General features: G+C 35.5%; 1 protein-coding gene across 6 annotated transcripts in view; it reads right to left on the reverse strand.

Annotated features, from left to right (window-relative positions):
• The window catches only part of gria4a (glutamate receptor, ionotropic, AMPA 4a), a 108,775-nt gene that overhangs the window by 38,762 nt on the left and 49,328 nt on the right, over positions 1–20,685 (reverse strand). For all 6 annotated transcript variants that reach the window (XR_007180373.1, XR_007180372.1, XM_048160884.1 and 3 more), the window contains exons 10-11: positions 9,677–9,883; positions 124–497 (exon numbers count right to left, since the gene is read on the reverse strand). Coding sequence is in view for 4 of the 6 variants with exons in the window: in XM_048160884.1 (XP_048016841.1) it covers positions 124–497; positions 9,677–9,883 (581 nt within the window). In the remaining 2 variants the exon portion in view is untranslated. The remainder of the gene's footprint in view (positions 1–123; positions 498–9,676; positions 9,884–20,685) is intronic.

Genomic DNA, 20,685 nt, shown 5'->3' on the forward strand with positions numbered 1-20,685 from the left:
TTAATTAGTGCTGCAGTTTGGGCTGCAAGATATGGGGGACAAATCCTATTTCAACTACAATTACTATTTAAAATGTGAGTAAAATTTGTATGCTTTTTTGACGTATAACGCGCATGCTCTTACCTGGGTGTGAAGTCACAGCCCTGCTGCATGAAGGCGCCCAGAGAGAACCAGAGACTGTTGAAGATGCCGAACTCATTGGGGGGCTGGTCGCTGGGCGGACCGTCGGAGCCTTCCTCGGGCTCCTCGGTGTGCCACTCGTACGGGCTGAAGCGGCTGACCAGGAAGAGCACCACGCTCACGCCGATGTAGGCGAACACGATGCACATCCAGATCTCGTAGGCCAGCGGGTCCAGGAAGGAGAAGACGCCAGGTTTGGATTTCTGCGGCTTCTTGATCATGATGGAGATGCCCAGACTCATGAAGGGCTTGGAGAAATCGATCACCTCCTCCCGGACCAGAGTGATTGTTAAAGGGGCCACAGCGATTTCCGCTTTCTGTGGGAGAAGGAACATGTTCAGATGTTGTGAACTATACTTTGGGCTTTATGGCTTTCATGAACAAAAACAATTGAGAAAGAAAACGGACGCGTATCATTATATTGGATCTGTGCATTCTGCTATATCTGCTAATATTCCTGCTGCTGTCTGTGTCAATAATGTTAATCAAACAATATACAAAAATACAAATATATATTGTTGTTATTTTATTAATTATATTTGATTTATACAGTAAAAACTATGCAGTGTTACGCACTGCATATATATATACAGTGGGTACGGAAAGTATTCCGCCCCCCTTAAATTTTTCACTCTTTGTTATATTGCAGCCTTTTGCTAAAATCATTTAAGTTCATTTTTTTTCCCTCATTAATGTACACACAGCACCCCATATTGACAGAAAAACACAGGATTGTTGACATTTTTGCAGATTTATTAAAAAAGAAAAACTGAAATATCACATGGTTCTAAGTATTCAGACCCTTTGCTGTGACACTCATATATTTAACTCAGGTGCTGTCCATTTCTTCTGATCATCCTTGAGATGGTTCTACACCTTCATTTGAGTCCAGCTGTGTTTGATTATACTGATTGGACTTGATTAGGAAAGCCACACACCTGTCTATATAAGACCTTACAGCTCACAGTGCATGTCAGAGCAAATGAGAATCATGAGGTCAAAGGAACTGCCTGAAGAGCTCAGAGACAGAATTGTGGCAAGGCACAGATCTGGCCAAGGTTACAAAAAATTTCTGCTGCACTTAAGGGCCCTAAGAGCACAGCGGCCTCCATAATCCTTAAATGGAAGACGTTTGGGATGACCAGAACCCTTCCTAGAGCTGGCCGTCCGGCCAAACTGACCTATCGGGGGAGAAGAGCCTTGGTGAGAGAGGTAAAGAAGAACCCAAAGATCACTGTGGCTGAGCTCCAGAGATGCAGTCGGGAGATGGGAGAAAGCTGTAGAAAGTCAACCATCACTGCAGCCCTCCACCAGTCGGGGCTTTATGGCAGAGTGGCTCGACGGAAGCCTCTCCTCAGTGCAAGACACATGAAAGCCCGCATGGAGTTTGTTAAAAAACACCTGAAGGACTCCAAGATGGTGAGAAATAAGATTCTCTGGTCTGATGAGACCAAGATAGAACTTTTTGGCCTTAATTCTAAGCGGTATGTGTGGAGAAAACCAGGCACTGCTCATCACCTGTCCAATACAGTCCCAACAGTGAAGCATGGTGGTGGCAGCATCATGCTGTGGGGGTGTTTTTCAGCTGCAGGGACAGGACGACTGGTTGCATTCGAGGGAAAGATGAATACGGCCAAGTACAGGGATATCCTGGACGAAAACCTTCTCCAGAGTGCTCAGGACCTCAGACTGGGCCGAAGGTTTCCCTTCCAACAAGACAATGACCCTAAGCACACAGCTAAAATAACGAAGGAGTGGCTTCACAAAAACTCTGTGACTGTTCTTGAATGGCCCAGCCAGAGCCCTGACTTAAACCCAATTGAGCATCTCTGGAGAGACCTAAAAATGGCTGTCCACCAACGTTTACCATCCAACCTGACAGAACTGGAGAGGATCTGCAAGGAGGAATGGCAGAGGATCCCCAAATCCAGGTGTGAAAAACTTGTTGCATCTTTCCCAAAAAGACTCATGGCTGTATTAGATCAAAAGGGTGCTTCTACTAAATACTGAGCAAAGGGTCTGAATACTTAGGACCATGTGATATTTCAGTTTTTCTTTTTTAATAAATCTGCAAAAATGTCAACAATTCTGTGTTTTTCTGTCAATATGGGGTGCTGTGTGTACATTAATGAGGAAAAAAAATGAACTTAAATGATTTTAGCAAATGGCTGCAATATAACAAAGAGTGAAAAATGTAAGGGGGTCTGAATACTTTCCGTACCCACTGTGTGTGTGTGTATATATATATATATATATATATGTACTCATATACAGTACCTTTCTAGAGTTCAAAAATACAGTGAAAACAGTAACATTGTGAAACACTATTACAATTTAAAAGAAAGAACAGTTTTTTTCCCAAATATTTAAAAAATGTAATTTATTCCTGTTTATTCCTTCACAAATGAATGTAATTATTAATTATCAATGTTGACAGTCTTTACAGCTTAATACAGTTCAAAAGAACAGCATTTATTTAAACAAATTGTAGCATTATAAATGCCTTGATCAATTTAAAATTGTAATTTCTTTAAACAATCTTACTGACCCCAGACTTTTAAACAGTATAAGTCTTAAAGGTACAGTACCCAAAAATGGCATAAGAGACCCAGTTTTTTGTTTTCCCAGGACAAAATGCTTTAAAACTGTAGAATACAACATTTTTAAAAAATGTTTTGATATTGTAGAGAAATGAAGGCAGCAATTTTCCCTCTGATCCCGAGACACCAACTGATCTAAAGAGAAACGTTTCTGTCTGACATACTCATTTTTAAGGTCATCAGAACCTCAAGAATCATGTATTGTAGTGAAGACCTGGTTATATCAGCTCTATGGCAGAAAGAGATGGGTTGTTAAGCGTAAAGTGCTTTCAGTGGGGCAATTTCACACGAAAAACACGTTCAACAGTAGCTGTACTGTGGTGTCAGCGTGTCCAAACACGGTCTTTACAACCCATTACTTTGCACCATCTTGACTTTTTTAAGGGGTCTAGATGATAAAATACCTTCTGTAAAAAATTGGACCAATGCACTTCTCTTTTTATATCACATTTACAGCAGTGAAGCATATTGCAAGTTTTTAAAAGGCCAGGATTCAAGCAGTTGTGAATGGAGATGGTTTTATCAATGACTGGAGGCTCTTGGGCATCTGAGGGACTTGCGTACAGTAATGTTTACACTGCCTCAGTGGTTTAATACCAGTGAAAGGTCACAGAGGAAGTAGGGAATCTTTTGGCCCTCCTGGTGCCTGTAGGAATACAAGAAGTCGTTTCGCTGCTAGATTTAATTAGAGGCCTCCAGCAATAGCGAGAGCGATCCTGTGTTACAGCAAGAGAGAGGTCGGATTCAAAATCTATGAAGCACGTCTGCACCTCGAGACACGGGCGGCTCGATACTGAGCAGGTTTTTATTCAAAAATGCTGTACTGTATTTTTTTTTTCTTCTAACAATCCCTTAAGAATCCCAAAGCTCATAATTAACATTTTCTGCAATTTCACAAGCTGGAACTGAGGACCAGATTTGGCTTATGTAATTTCATGTGAGTAATTTCTGTATTTGCATGCCCTGTAAAGCTTGACTCGGTTGTGTGTGACATCCACTGAATAAGAGAGAGAGAGAGTGAGTGTGTGTGTGCTTTTTCAGCAGCCTTGGTTCTGAAAATGTATTTACCATTTATTTTCTCCAGCTGCGTTGCAAAAAAATCTTCAATGAGGAGTTTTAAGCCTTGAACCAAACCCACCAGCTTTTAGATTAATCACAAGATGTCGTGCAAAGCAGAAAAAAAGAAAAATGGATTTGAAAATGGTCAGTATTGCAAGGCTGTCTACCAGATTTTCCTTCTTTTTTGTGCAAAAATCAGTCCCAATTATAAATTGAACAAAACTACTGTTTTGTGTAACATTTTATGTAGTGTTAACAACACTACTAATACTATTTTTAAACAAATATTATATTATTTATTTATTAAATATAAATGTATGGCATATTACAATATAAAATAAACCTAATATCATATAAAAATATTTCTTTTTATATTTTATATTAACATTTGAATGTAAAACAATGTTAATATAAAAAGAATATATTTTTAGTTTTAGTTAATATATATATATATATATATATATATATATATATATATATATATATATATAATTTTCCCAGGCCTTAAATTAATGTAAAGTCTACACTATAAATGTATATATTAAAATATAAATAAAATATTGTTTTACAGTATCATTTATTTTTATACTGACATTATTTAAATACATAAAATATGTTAATAGAAAAATTAAAAAAATGTAATAATGAATTAAACAAGTGTAAAATCACTGATTCCTTAGCTATGTTGTGGATTTAACTTGTGCATGAAATTGGAATAAAACATAAAATAACATTTGCAAATAAAGCAAAGTTTCTCTCCCATGTGTTCACGAGAACATATCGTCACTTCCTGGGAAATTGCCGTAAAATATTTGGCGTCTCAGAGCAGCAGACAAAACACAGCGTTTAGCTGTCATGTGATCTTGCGTTCGGAGGCTGGTGTTTGGGAACGCAATCGTGTGAGACGCTTCTGGAGGGAATTAATCCAAATCATTCTGATGACAGACTTTGAATCAGGTGTTTCAGAACCACCAAACCAACATTTGAGATGCTGCGATGTGATCCAGTTATCCAATCAAATCCTCGGTTGAGGCAAAGTTTAGTTTTGTTGCGCATCAAGGGATTCATTTAGTAAAAGTGTTTCCATCGTAGTTTATGTGGAAGTTTTTTTTTTTTTATGAATTTATGTGCATCTTAGCGTTTCCATCCAGCGTGTTTATTTTTATTTATTTTTTTATGCAATATCCTAAAATGCACATAAAAATAGGTGGATGGAAACAGCTACTGAGAGAACCAGCTCATGAAAGTTATTTGTTTGTGAATCATTTGACAGTTTATACTGTAAGTTTGTTTTTGAGTGCAGCCAGAGAAGAAAACACGATTATTTCAGTAATGTATTCTTTGTTTTTGTGTGCAGCCAGAGAAGAAAACACAATTATTTCAATAATGTATTCTTTCTCAGTACCCAGTCTATCTGATCGTATTCATTGCAGACAGCAAGAACATTATAATTTCTTTTGTTATGGCGCTGTAGATTATGCTGCTGAATGCCGTTTACTTAATATTTTTTATTAGGAAATGAATGTACTATTCCTCTGAATATATGACGATGATGTAATCAAAACAGTCTGGGTTTTGGGGCATATTTTATGACATTTTTTGGATGAATCTGGCTGGCTGTGGAGTTTTGCTGCACATGCATATACCCTGATATCAGTGAAGTTTCTGATGGTTTTTGATCTTGCTTCAAAATTTAATCTTCGGAACACAAATGAAGATCTTTTTAATGAAATCTGAGAGCTTTCTGTCCCTCCATTGACAGCTACACAACTTCCACTTTCAAGCCCCAGAAAGGTAGTAAAGACATCAAAGTAATCCATGTGACTCCAGTAGTTTAACCTCAATTTTATGAAGCGACATGAGTGCTTTGGGTCAATGATGTGACGGGTCCAAAGGCCTTAATAATAATAAAAAACAAAGATATGACATCCAAAGTATGACATGTAGTACAACTAGATCTCTTTTATTGAATCCAAAAGGTTTTAATTATATTTTCCTACATATAAATGTGTTTTAAAGATTTTGAAGTGTCAAAATGTCATTCGGTTTAATCGTCCAAAGGCCAATACAGCCATTTCATTTGTGATTAAAATATCTTAAAATGTAATAAATGTATATATTTTTTTATTCTGGCATGATTTTATAACAACATATATCAACATAGTGCAACATGGTATTAAAATTATGTGTAGAAGTCGTTGCTTTATTATGAGAAAGAATGTCCGGAAAAATGAATTTCATTGATGTCATTTGGAGCAACCAATATAAAGGGACCATTTTGGATCAAGTCATGCGGTCAGTATCATGTGACAGGATGTGACATCATTCAGACACCTGCAAAGGACCACATGATCATGAAGCAAAGTAACTAACTCTCTTTTAACTATTTGAAAAATTCATGTTTTCACTTGATCATACGCATGTCCCGAAACATCAGGTCATTCGGTGCAACCGCTATAAAACATGGAAAATGCTGTAATATTTTAAAAACTTGTACTAAATATAAAATGTTTGATTGTCCTTTTGCTAGAAAACAGTATTTTTTTTTTTTTTTTTACAGCGTGGCTGATTGTACATGATCCTATCTTTACTTGCTAAATGAATAATGGACATTAACTCAAAGTATTTGATTAAGTGTAAAACTAGTGAAATACACAGAAATATACATTTTAGTGGTCATTACACAGAAATATTTGAGCACAGACCAGGCGAGTGTCTAATAATGTTGTTTAACACCCTCCGGCCTCTCGTGAAAAGGTTTATACGTTATCGTTAAATCTATAAATCTCTCTGAAGATTTTGAATGGCACTTTTCCGTTTGCGACCCTCTCGTGGAGCTCTTCAGAGAGTGTATCGGTGGATTAGAGTGTGTAAGAGCAGGTTGGTGGATGAGGGTGTTTAATGGGGCAGAAAGATGCGCATCTGTACTCTCCCTGAGCTCATTAACACTCGTCGGCAGGAGCATTTGCCTTTCGCTGTTGGAGTCGCAGCGAGATGTCAGAGAGGGGACGTACGAGTGACTGATTTTATGTACTTGCGTGCTGAATAATGGTGTTAATACTTCTGGCTGCGTTTAAAAGAGAAAACGCCTTAAGCTCTGACAGTATAAACCCTATGAGTAGATGAACAAACGCAGCGTCCATCCCTGACAGCAAACACACCTTCAGCTCTGGCCAAACAGCAGACGCTCCTGCTTCAGGCGGAGGATTAACATATTGAAATTAGAGAATGTGCTGTTGGTTTATAGAAACCAATTTCTTTCTCTGCCTGATTTTCTTGTTATTTCGTGTTTTGTCTTATTGGTGGGAAATTAAAGATGCAAATTGACTTAGACAATTAAATCAAATAAGTCAATAGTTGTCTGCAAACAATTTGAGCAAACATAATCTAACTAATCGGCTTTGTCAGCATGTGAAATGCTTTACAATAAGGTCTCATCTGTGTTATTTTGGTATCATTTATATACTATTATAGTATTTATTAATGTTTTGTATTAGCTTGTATTTTTATTAGGGCTGTCAAATCAATTAATTTCAATTAATTGCATCTATATGTATACACACACGCACACATATTGATTATATAAACACAAACTTTTATGTTAGATGCGATTAATGGATTTGACAGCACTCATTTTTATATTTTCAGTTTTCATTTTCATTTTAGTAATTTTGTTTTGTGCTTTTGTATTTTATTTTTTATTTCAGTTTTAGTTTTAGTTATTTTATTTCAGTTAATTGCCAATTTTCCTTTAAATTTAAGTTTAAGTTTTTCCAATATGAATATTTAATATTACATATCAATATCTAATATTTATATTTCATTTTATTCCAGCTTTAATTCAATAACAGAAAACGTCTCAGGTTACGTATGTAACCATAGTTCCCTGAGAAAGGGAACGAGACGCTGCATCCGATAGGATCCCAAAGCGATCCTATTGGACGCAGCACGAGTTCCCTCGAAAGGGAACGTCTCAGGTTACGTATATAACCATAGTTCCCTGAGAAAGGGAATGAGACGCTGTATCCGATAGGATCCCAAAGTGATCCTATTGGACGCAGCACAAGTTCCCTCGAAAGGGAACGTTTCAGGTTACGTATGTAACCATAGTTCCCTGAGAAAGGGAATGAGACGCTGTATCCGATAGGATCCCAAAGTGATCCTATTGGACGCAGCACAAGTTCCCTCGAAAGGGAACGTTTCAGGTTACGTATGTAACCATAGTTCCCTGAGAAAGGGAACGAGACGCCACATCCGATAGGATCCCAAAGCGATCCTATTGGACGCAGCACGAGTTCCCTCAAAAGGGAACGTCTCAGGTTACGTATGTAACCATAGTTCCCTGAGAAAGGGAAAGAGACGCTGCATCCGATAGGATCCCAAAGCTATCCTATTGGACGCAGCACGAGTTCCCTCGAAAGGGAACATCTCAGGTTACGTATGTAACCATAGTTCCCTGAGAAAGGGAAAGGAACGCTGCATCCGATAGGATCCCAAAGTGATCCTATTGGACGCAGCACAAGTTCCCTCGAAAGGGAACGTTTCAGGTTACGTATGTAACCATAGTTCCCTGAGAAAGGGAACGAGACGCCACATCCGATAGGATCCCAAAGCGATCCTATTGGACGCAGCACGAGTTCCCTCAAAAGGGAACGTCTCAGGTTACGTATGTAACCATAGTTCCCTGAGAAAGGGAATGAGACGCTGTATCCGATAGGATCCCAAAGTGATCCTATTGGACGCAGCACAAGTTCCCTCGAAAGGGAACGTTTCAGGTTACGTATGTAACCATAGTTCCCTGAGAAAGGGAATGAGACGCTGTATCCGATAGGATCCCAAAGTGATCCTATTGGACGCAGCACAAGTTCCCTCGAAAGGGAACGTTTCAGGTTACGTATGTAACCATAGTTCCCTGAGAAAGGGAACGAGACGCCACATCCGATAGGATCCCAAAGCGATCCTATTGGACGCAGCACGAGTTCCCTCAAAAGGGAACGTCTCAGGTTACGTATGTAACCATAGTTCCCTGAGAAAGGGAACGAGACGCCACATCCGATAGGATCCCAAAGCGATCCTATTGGACGCAGCACGAGTTCCCTCAAAAGGGAACGTCTCAGGTTACGTATGTAACCATAGTTCCCTGAGAAAGGGAACGAGACGCTGCATCCGATAGGATCCCAAAGCGATCCTATTGGACGCAGCACGAGTTCCCTCAAAAGGGAACGTTTCAGGTTACGTATGTAACCATAGTTCCCTGAGAAAGGGAACGAGACGCCGCATCCGATAGGATCCCAAAGCGATCCTATTAGACGCAGCACGAGTTCCCTCGAAAGGGAACATCTCAGGTTACATATGTAACCATAGTTCCCTGAGAAAGGGAACGAGACGCTGCATCCGATAGGATCCCAAAGCGATCCTATTGGACGCAGCACGAGTTCCCTCGAAAGGGAACGTCTCAGGTTACGTATGTAACCATAGTTCCCTGAGAAAGGGAACGAGACGCTGCATCCGATAGGATCACTTTGGTATCCTATCGGACGCAGCGTGAGTTATCTCGAAAGGGAACTAAATTGTTAATTGTTTTTGTTTTAGTTAACAATAACAACAGCAGATATTAGAATGATTTCTGAAGGATCATGTGACACTGAATACTGGAGTAATGATGCTGAAAATTCAGATTTTACTAAATATTCACATATTACTGTTTTTACTGTATCCAGTAAATGCACTCGTGATGAGCAGAAGAGACTTCAAAAACATTAAAAATCTAAGCGACCCCAAACTTTTGAACATTAGTTTATATATGCATGTATGTTAAACACGCAGACTCTTCTCACCCCGTACACCAGCTCCCCAACCATGCCGTTCCAGATCTTCGTCTCTGGATCCCTGGCTCCGTACTTCCCATCCGGAACGATGGAGATCTTGTACTTGATGCCAATGTGCTTGGCAATCTCTGACGCCAGATCCACGCAGTAGCCTTCAAACTGGTCGTTACCTTCATACATCTCCCAGTTCTTCTTCAACATCACGTATGGTCCTTCCTAAACACACACACACACAGAGAAAGAGAGAAAGAGAGAGAGGTGGGCAGAGATGGTCAAGCTGACCTCAGAATTAAACTGTATTATTAATTACAGGTTTAAAAATAAAAGTTCTTTAGAACCTTGGAACTTATTAATGTGATAGTTCACCCAAAAATGAAAATTATCCCATGATTTACTCACCCTCAAGTCATCCTAGGTATATATGACTATCTTCTTTCAGACAAACACAATCGGAGATATATTTAAAAGTATTCTGGCTCTTCCAAGCTTTATAATGGGAGTGAATGGGGGGGCGAGATTTTGAAGCCCCCAAAAAATGCATCCATCCATCATAAAAAGAATCCATTCGGCTCCAGAGGGTTAATAAAGGCCTTCTGAAGTGAAGCAATGGGTTTTTTCGGAAAAAAATCTTCTTCCAGACGAACACAATCGGAAGTATATTTAGAAATATTCTGGCTCTTCCTAGCTTTATAATGGTAATGAATGGGGGCGAGATTTTGGGTTTTTTTGGACAATGGTTTTTTTCAGAAAAATATCCATATTTAAAACTTTATATGCCATACGCCACAAATCTATGCGTACAGTCGTCTGCCGGAAGCTAGTTATTGTAGTTTATGAAGTTTTAAATAAGGATATTTTTCTTACAAACCCATCGCTTCACTTCAGAAGGTCTTTATTAACCGTATGGATTACTTTTATGATGGATGGATGCATTTTTTGGCCTTCAAAATCTTGCCCCCCATTCACTCCCATTATAAAGCTGGAAGAGCCAGGATACTTTTAAATATATCTCTGATTGTGTTCGTCTGAAAGAAGATAGTCATATACACCTAGGATGGCTTGAGGGTGAGTCATTTTCATTGTTGGGTGAACTATCCCTTTAAGAACCATTGTCAGCTTTATATGGTTCTTGAGAGATTAAAAAAAAAGTCCTTGATATTTCATTATAGGTTCTTCACATCAGTGTTTATGTTTCTAAATTCTTCAAAACACTAGGATAGATGGTTATCTAAAGTGTTCGAGAATAAAAGCAATTTATTATTTACATATCATGATTTTGTTGGGATATACATTAACTGACTGCATACATGAATGTGTGTACACTTACTAGTGCTCTTGTGTAAGACACTCATTACACTCATTTATGGGTGCAATATGTGTTGGTGAAGCTCATTAGCTTTGCGGTCAATAAAAGCTTGACTGACAAGATTAACACTATGAATCAAAACATTTATTTTTAATGATTTCCACACATTTATACAACTGCCTGTGAGAATTATGAGGACATAATGCAAAACATTGATTTACATTAAAGCCATTAAAGTGCAAACATTTAGTCACTGTAATCAATTGGTCAATGATAATCAAATGAGCAAATTACATTAAACAAGTTCATATATTGAAAATCAAATAAAGAGATCATTTCTATCAATCTAAACATTAAAGCAGGAATCATTTAGACAGACAAACAACACATGATTGACATTTACACAAGTACATTCATTTGATGGTCAATTATTTTACATTGTTTATACATTATTTTACATGTTTGGAGGTCAAATTTTCTTTCACTTTGACACTGATATGGAAACTCATTCCTCTGGATATGAAGGCACATGAGAGCAGGATGTAAACATGATGTTTAAGAATATCCCAAGTTATTTTACTTTAAGGATCGCATGTGTGCTGTGGATTTACTGTAGAAAACAATTTCTTCCTGTCCCTTATTGTGTTTAAATAAACACAGTGCGTTAAGAGTGATTATACTTTTAATTTATTTTTGAACAAATGGTTAATTTCTGTATTTTCTATTAAATATAAATATACTGTGATTTATTTTTTTTAAATTATATATATATATATATATATATATATATAAAAAATGATATATATATATATATATATATATATATATATATATATATATATATATATATATATATATTACAGAGCAAGTGTTAAGTTTAAATATACTTGTAATTTATTTTTAAAAGAAATAATGTAATGTCAATGTAAATATTTACTAATAAATTAACAATTAATTTAAAATAAATAATATAAATATATTTACTAAACAGAAAGTGTGTTTGGAGTAAATATATTTGTGATTTATTTATTAAATATTGCTTTTTAATTAGTAAATATAGAATTTATTTTTGCTGAACAAGAAGTGTGAAGTTTAAATATACTTGTAGTTTATTTTTAAATGAATTGTTAATGTAAATATTTACTAGTAAATTAAAATGTTTTAAAAAAATGAAAAATCACTATATTTACTAAACAAAAGTGTGTTTGGATCAAATATACTTGTGATTAATTTTTAAATAAATTATTTATTTATATATTGACTAGTAAATATATAAATAAATTGTTACTGAACAAAAAGTTTAGAGTAAATATATTTGTAATTTATTTTTAAATAAATGTATATATTTACTAGTCAATATATAAATAAATAATATATTTAAAAATGAAAAGTATATTTACTAAACAAAAAGTGTTTTTGGAGTAAATATACTTGTGATTTATTTTTATATAAATTATTTAGATATATTTATCAATAAATATAGATTTTGAACAAGAAGTGTTAAGTTTAAATATACTTGTAATTTATTATTTTTAAATGAATTATTAATATAAATATTTACTAAATAATTTATATAAAATAAAAAGTGTTTGGAGTAAATACACTTGTGATGAATTTTTAAATAAATGTATTTATTTACTAGTAAATATATAAATGAATAATTTATTTAAAAATACAAAAAGTGTGTTTGGAATAAATAAACTTGTGATTTAGTTTTAAATAAATGATTTATTTTTATATTTACCTATAAATATATAAATAATTTATTACTGCACAAAAAGTTTAGAGTAAACGTACTTGTAACATTTTTTAAAATAAACATATTTAAATATTTACTTGCTATCAGGCCTATCTGAGCATGTCACTGATGCTGTTCATAGATATAGTTCATGAAATATATTTCCAACAATAACTTTTGTAGTATGCATATAGATGCAAACATCTGTTTTTATGTTCCACAGAAGAAATAAAGTCATACAGTTTGGAACGACATGACAGTGAGTAAATGATGATTGCATTTTCACTTTGAAGATAACAATTCCTTTAAGATGGAATATAGCTTTAATGGGTCGGTTGAGCTGAATTATGACTGAATCATTTGACTAAAACACTCTCTCCACTTCTTTTCTTACATTAATGTCCTTTCCAGGTGAAAAGTTCATTAATGTAAGAAAAGAGAAAGAATGAATGAATGAGTGTGTGAGTGGCAAAAATGGCTTATTCTCCTGATCTCACAGGCTTCAGTCTAGATAAATAGGCTGCTGTCTGCAGGCGTGGAGTTAATGAACGTTACACAGAACGAACACGCCTCAGCCTGGAGTTACACTAATTACAGCTATCAGTTACTCAGCAATCTTTCTCTCCATCTCTTTCTCTCTCTCTCTCTCTCCGCCTGAAGCCCACACGTCACACCCATCAAACCATAAACTCAAACACACATCCACTGTCTATCTATCACAGACACATCTGGATGTGTTGCTTGTGCATCGTGATACGCTGCTCTGCATCTGTCACATTTACGCTTGATCGATTCCAGAACTCTCATTGGATTAATTAACGTGTCTATTTATAGTAAGAATCGCCCCGTTTGTTCGTGCTCACATTGTATAATTACACAGTTCTTGTTTGAAATGGCATTCGCAAGCCATTCTGCTAACACAACAAAAATATATTTAATGAGGAACAAAATGTTTTATTTATTTTGCATTAATGTGGCTGTGTAAAGTGTGCGTTTCATATCGGATTGGCGTCAGTGTGCGTTTGCAGTGGATTGTGGGAGATCTGAAACCCCAGCGGCGAACACTGCTGAGAGAGGGATGTGGAGGCTGAAGGTCAAGCTCATCTCCATCTATCCCAATGGTGGATCTTATTTTCTCAAATGTATCATTATTTGCTATTATTGCCATAACCTTTTTATATTAAGGTTAACCGGAGTTAAATTGGCAAGATGTTAGAAAGGCTGCATTCATTTCAGCAGTAGCCAAACACACAGATTCACAGTCAGCCGAACCCCTTCGACCTAAAATATTTAATTAAGTAATTAGTCCCTATGAGATTTTAAGTTAATTTTAAAATAATTTAGCAACACCTACAGTATGCATGATTGCATGCATTTACACCATCGCAATTATCATGATTTTGAAATGGCATTACGTGATGTATGTCAAATGAATCTGCAGTGGTCAGGTGGTACAAGTAGGAGCTCTCAGAAAATTCCCAGCTTAAAAGTTGTAATTACGAGCTCTACTGGGATGTGAACGCTTTAATTACGTTAATTACAACATGTTCTCTGATGTCAGTCACATGACTTGCAGGTAAACCAATAAAATATTTCATCTTTTTTAGAAGTTTATTTTTTATTTTTTACTGTTTATTTTAATTTTACATTTATGATTTAATTTAATTTTAATTTAGGAAATTTAATTTCATTTACGAAATAATTCCTTTTTGTTTCCTTATTGTGTATAAGTGAATAAAAATTGTTTCGAATAAATATACTTTTCGTTCAGTAAATATTCTTGTAATTTATCCTTAAAGGTGCACTATGTAATATTTTCTGTCCGCTAGAGGTCGCTAGAGGCCTATTCAAAACAAAGGCATAGCTTGATGACACCAAGTTTGAGCGTTGAATCTTGGGACATGTGGTCTTCACTTCACAGCCGGTGGAAAAGAATCTGGATTGGACTCTGGAAGAAATCATGTTCATGGATGTGATTATTAACGTTACTGTAGTGTGAAGCAGAGCAGGAGCGAGTGTTGTGGAGCTGAACGAGGAGCTGGAGCGATTGATCAACACACGCCTCACGAGCAGCGGGACTTTTATTATGTCACAGTCGCCGGCGCCGATTCCGGTCATGAGTATGAGGTAACACAGCTCTGTTTATCATATTAGATACATCTGATTAAGAAAATGATGTTATAACGTTACTCTGTGCGTTCGCTCGGCGGCTGCTGTGAGACACTGTTACACACTGCAGTAAGATAGATCGATTTTAGAATATCATATTAAATGCTGGATGGCTTGTGTTGATAAATGGCATGCAATTAATTTTAAAGCGTATTGTATGATGGAGAAAATGCTGTATTACTGTTATTAAAAATAAAGCTGCATCTGATTATGCTATGTTAGCTACTTCACAAAATAGTGTTTTTCTCGGAGGCATGGTAAAGCATGGTACTCGCAAAAAATCAAGAAAATTAGATTTAAACAATAAGACTAAACGTGTTGAGCTATATAACAACAATTAGTTTTCTGTCTATAAACGTAACCAAACAGTTGTTCCCTTGTCTATTAAAACATGTAATATATTAAAGCGTTTGGTGTTTCCATGGTTTCTACAAAATAAAACCGGAAACCGAGAGTAACGTGCGTATGACACCATTGACAGGCGACTCCTCACACGTCCCGGAGCCTTGGTTAAAATTGCAATTTTCTCACGATTTACAAATAGTTGCAAACATTTGGGATATTGTAAGTACTCAAGTAAACAAAATATATAACACTGGCCTATGTTACTGCAAAATCTTACATATTGCACCTTTAAATAAATCATATTTACTGAATGAAAAGTACTTTTAAATAAAAGTAATTTTCTTGCATCTTTTAAATAAATTATGTTTTAAATATTTTTACTAGTAAATATATATTAACCGTTTATTTATAAATAAGTATATTTACAAAACAAAAACTTTTTAGAGTAAATATACAAAAATATTTAATTATATATTTGCTAGTAAATATATAAATATATCACCAATAAAAGAATAAAAGTAAAGTGTGCAGCACAACAAATGATGAAAATGTGAAATTAAACTTTGAAACTATAACATATTATACATGTTAATTGCTATTATCTGTAGTTATTGAGCATGCCACCGACGCTGTTCATAGATATAGATCATGAAATATATCTCCAAAAATGAGTTTTGTAGTGTTTTACAGCACTTCCATGCATATAGATGTTATACATCTCTTTTTATGTTCCACAGAAGAAAGAAAGTCATACGGTTTTGAACGACATGACGGTGAGTAAATGATGATTGCATTTTCACTTTGAAATGAACAATTTCTACTATAAGTGTTAATAACCTGGAATATTCCTTTTAATGACAGGGTATGGATTTTAGTTAATATATTGGATATTGGTTAATATATTATTAACCTATTAACCTAAATGACATCAGCTGAGAAGGACAGCTGTTTGAGAGGTCAGAAAAGTTATGTTAAAGTGATATTTGACCCAAAAATGAAAATTCTGTCATCATTTACTCCCCCTCAAGTTGTTCCAAACCTGTGTAAATTTCTTTGTTCTGCTGAACACAAAGGAAGATATTTGGAAGAATGTTTGTAACCAAGCAGATCTCGCCCCCATTGACTATCATTGCATTTTTTTCCTACTATGGCAGTCAATGGGGGGTGAGATCTGTTTGGTTACAAACATTCTTCCTTTGTGTTCAGCAGAACAAATAAATGTACACAGGTTTGTATAAATTACTCCCCCTCAAGTAGTTATACACCTTAAATGAGTAAATGATGACAGATTTTCCATTTCATTTTTGGGTGAACTATCCCTTAACAGTAAATAGGTGAATTTCAATTCATGTTTTACATTTTCAACAGAGTTTAATACATCAGTGTAACAGCACAGAATCTAAATCAAGCTGTTTCGTCTCAGTTTTCTGCAGTTAAGTCAGATCATCAACACACACACTCACACACACACTTCAGCAGCCACTATGTGTGTAACCAAGGATAAAATCCTCACCAGAAGCGAGAGAGTGAGAGACAGCGAAAGAGATCAGGCCTTTATATTCTTTGCAAAGGCCGTGACTTGTCGTAAAAAACTATTTGGGAATGCTGTCACCGTGACACTGTACACTAGTTGCTTCCTGTAGGCTGTATTTAGAATGGAGATTCTACAAGCTGTGTCACAAACGTTTAACTAATGTGCTTGAGGAGTTTTGGAGAGAATTAAATTGGACGTTATGGCCGCATTTACATTACATGGTTCAAGTGACCCAATTCCGATTTTTTTTTTTCCTCCCACGCGGCACAGATTGGATATGACCCACGAAAAAAGCACATGGATTCTGATATTCTCTGATCGTTTTCAGGCTTCATTCATATGTGGAAATCAATCTGAAATTAATCGGATACATGCATTTTCGTCTGCCATGTAAGCAGACAGATCGGATATTCCCATCAATGCGAGTCGTACTTCATTGAAAAAGCAGCGGTGGAGAATGACGTCAACTTAGATGGACACCAACCTCAATCACATGACTCTTTTCAGTGGCGCAATGGAGGATGAAAGCTCAATTCAATGTTTTGCAGACCTTTAATGATGGTGTGGAAAGCAAAAGCTCTGCACCATTGCTTTTCCAAGTCTACAGTACCTTGGGTTGTTTCGCCAAGCCCAAGTGTAGTGTAAATGCAGATATCGGATATGGGTCACTTTTAAAAGAAGATGTAAGCTATAGTCAACAAATCAGAATTGTGCATTGTGACCTGCAGTGTGAATGCGGCCTAAAATGCAGTCTCAATTCAGTTTTGAATGATGTATGACCCTGATGAATGCACAAACAGTCTTACATGCTTGCATTTCAAAGATTCAGGGCATTTTTGTTAGTGGATCATATCACTGTCACATGAATTCAGGGACAGAGACTGTTTGCTTCAGGGTTATTATCATTAACTACAACTAAAACCATTAAAAACATTTTTGTTACTTGTTGAAATAATAATAAAAAAATTGTTAATAGAAAATAAACTAATTTAAAAATTAAAAAAAAAAAAAAAAAAAAAAACTATAATAGTATATCAATGCTCCTCATTGTGATCAAGATCATCCTCCAGTCACCATAAACACAGAAAACACCATCTCAGGAAACCAGACCTCCATGAAACACAATCCTCTGACTTTTTCAGGACATTTAAAGGCAACATAAAATCCATAATGTGCCATAATGCTCTAACTTCCATAATTTTAGAGTGAATTATATTTCTGTTATAGGGTTTGATTGAATAATTTGCTATGATATTATTTCCCCACCCATGCGACCATGATTATGTCAGCAGAAAAGTCTATAAAGTTATTACATTTAGATAAAAGATTTAAAAACATTTTTCTCTTTAGAATAACGTGCACTAAATTGTGGCAACATTTATATATACAAAAAACATTCTGTTTTTTACATGTTCCTGGTTTTATATATATTTAGCTGCTGTAATATTAAATATTTCTGAGTAAAACTGAATATCATTGGGAAATAATTAATGGTAAGGCTTGATTTTATTCATCTGGATTTTATAGGATCATTGCTATTAGGCATGCATGATATATCCACCACCATATCCATATTCAATTTTTAATGTTATCGTTATAGGCCCAATAAGAAAATTTGGCCGATATATTAAAGCCGATAAATAATGGATTATTTCCTTCAGCTGAGACACTTGTTCAGATGCGCACTGTTCGTCATGAGGGTTTTGAATTGCTTGAAATATGATTGAAATCACTTAAGTTAAGTGCAACATGTACAGTGCAAGTCTGTCATTTAGGCTACATGATATTATATTGAAAACATTATAATTGTGTGATTGGGACATGGATTTTAATGGTGAGACTTTTGTTTTTGTAATCAGGCTCTCAAAAATTATATAAAAATTGGGATTTAGATTTATCGGCCAATATATCGGTTATCGGCTTTCAAATATAGAGAATTATCGGTATCGGCCAAAATGTTCATATCGATGCATCCCTAATTGCTATTATTGGTTTGTATCAATGTCCATGTGACCTTGTTTATGTTAGCAAGAAAGTGGTTGCTTAGGCGGAGAAAGTTATTATATTTAAAGATTATAAAAACAGATGTTATCGTACACAATGAGAGCAGGAGCATTTGTTAAGAAAGTGACTTGGGTCAGTTTCGATTTCATGATGCCTTTAAATGCCAACTGTGTAATTCATAAAGCACTGGCAAGCAGTCACAAAAAGACAAAATGAAATACCCACAAAGCTGCTTTTTACACCCTTGGCATTGCACCTCAGGTACGTGGGATGAATGTTACTGAATGTTTAACACTGCAGTCCCAGCTGAAGGAGTGTCTGAAAACAGCTGAATCATGCGAGAGAGGGGTTACACTATCTCTGATGTCTCACGGTTGTCTCGTCCTCTTCTCTCTGCTCAGTGTCTGAACAGCGGATTCTTTAGCAGTGATGGAAACGATGATGATCCTGCAGAGGTAAAATTCTCCATCGCCTTAAAAAGCGCACGGCAGAAAAGAAAAGAAAAGAGAGAGAAGGAGAAAGAGAGAGAGAGAGAGGAGGAGCCTGCTAAGGTATAATTTTCTATCGCTCTTTTCCCTATTTAAACCCTTACAGAATTTACCATAGTAACCATAGTTTCCGCCAAAATACCATTGTTACTACAGTAAAACTGGGGCATTAAGTCAAAGCAATTAGAAAAGCTTCACACATTGTAATATTTTTAAAAAAAATCAAAACTATTTTTATAGCACTTAACATATACATAAATTCAGCCCAAAATACTGAATATAAAAACTTTCAGAAAAAAAAAACAATAATGACATTAAGACATTAAAACTTAACATTAAAAATAGGAAATATGAAATACAAATATTAAAAACAGTATATGTAATTTTTATCTTATGTGCTATGTTTTTTTTTATTCTAATGTTGAGATTTTCACTAAAAACAGTGACTGAAAAGTAGGGTTGGGAATTGAAAAGGATACTTAAGGTCGGGAAGTTTAGATTAGATACTTGTTATAAAATTAAAATTTCTATTCCACTTATTGATTTCTGTGTGCGCATTTTAATGTGATTTTAAATCATTCAAGCCAAAAAAGACGTGAAAGAGAACGCAATTCGGCATGCTCTTTTGCATCTTCTTGCACTTGAACATAGAAATACACACAAAATTGTCAAAATATCCTCGTAAACACAGTCAGTTATGGCTGAAGTGAACGTAAACAGTTGAGAAAGAAAATGCATGTGTAACAGTATATTGGATCCGTGCAGCTCTTAAAGTGACAGCAGCCTAATAAACCTGCTGCTGCCTGTGTCATTACTGTTAATAAAACACAAAAGAAATTCACTCACTGATCTTGACTGAATAACTTTTGTAACTTTAATAAGGATTAATCTATATTTATAAAAAGAAATTGCAGTGTTATTTTGTATATGATTTCAATTTCTGAACTTTGTTCAGTTGTATTTATTTGTGCTATTGCTAATTTGCTTATTTGTTCTTATTGTATTACTGACTGTTTTTTTACTTTTGTTCATGATATTCAGCTGCAACAGAATAAATATGTTTGATATATATTTTTTTTATCATATTGGAATTGAATCTGGGAATTGATAAGAATAAGAATTGATAAGCAGAAGCAGAATTGGAACCAGAATTGCTGCATTTCAAACGATACCCAACCCTACTGAAAAGATTTGTGTTCAGATGCATCTTTTCTGAAATATGAATGCCTGGAGTTTGTTGAGATTTCAATTGCTAAAGAGTTCTGAATTTTTAGGGTTTTCAGCTGTGAACTTAGGAGAATTAGCTGTTGGAGAATCAGAGGTCAGATAGCGCCTCAACTTTTTTTGTTAATGCCCCTGACTTTAATGTAACTTTTAGCTAGTTTAAAATAATCTGAGCCAGCAAGTGGGTGGCTCTCATGGTCTTGGCAGTGA

This window comes from Megalobrama amblycephala, linkage group LG16, assembly GCF_018812025.1.
Source record: "Megalobrama amblycephala isolate DHTTF-2021 linkage group LG16, ASM1881202v1, whole genome shotgun sequence".
NCBI lineage: Eukaryota > Metazoa > Chordata > Actinopteri > Cypriniformes > Xenocyprididae > Megalobrama > Megalobrama amblycephala.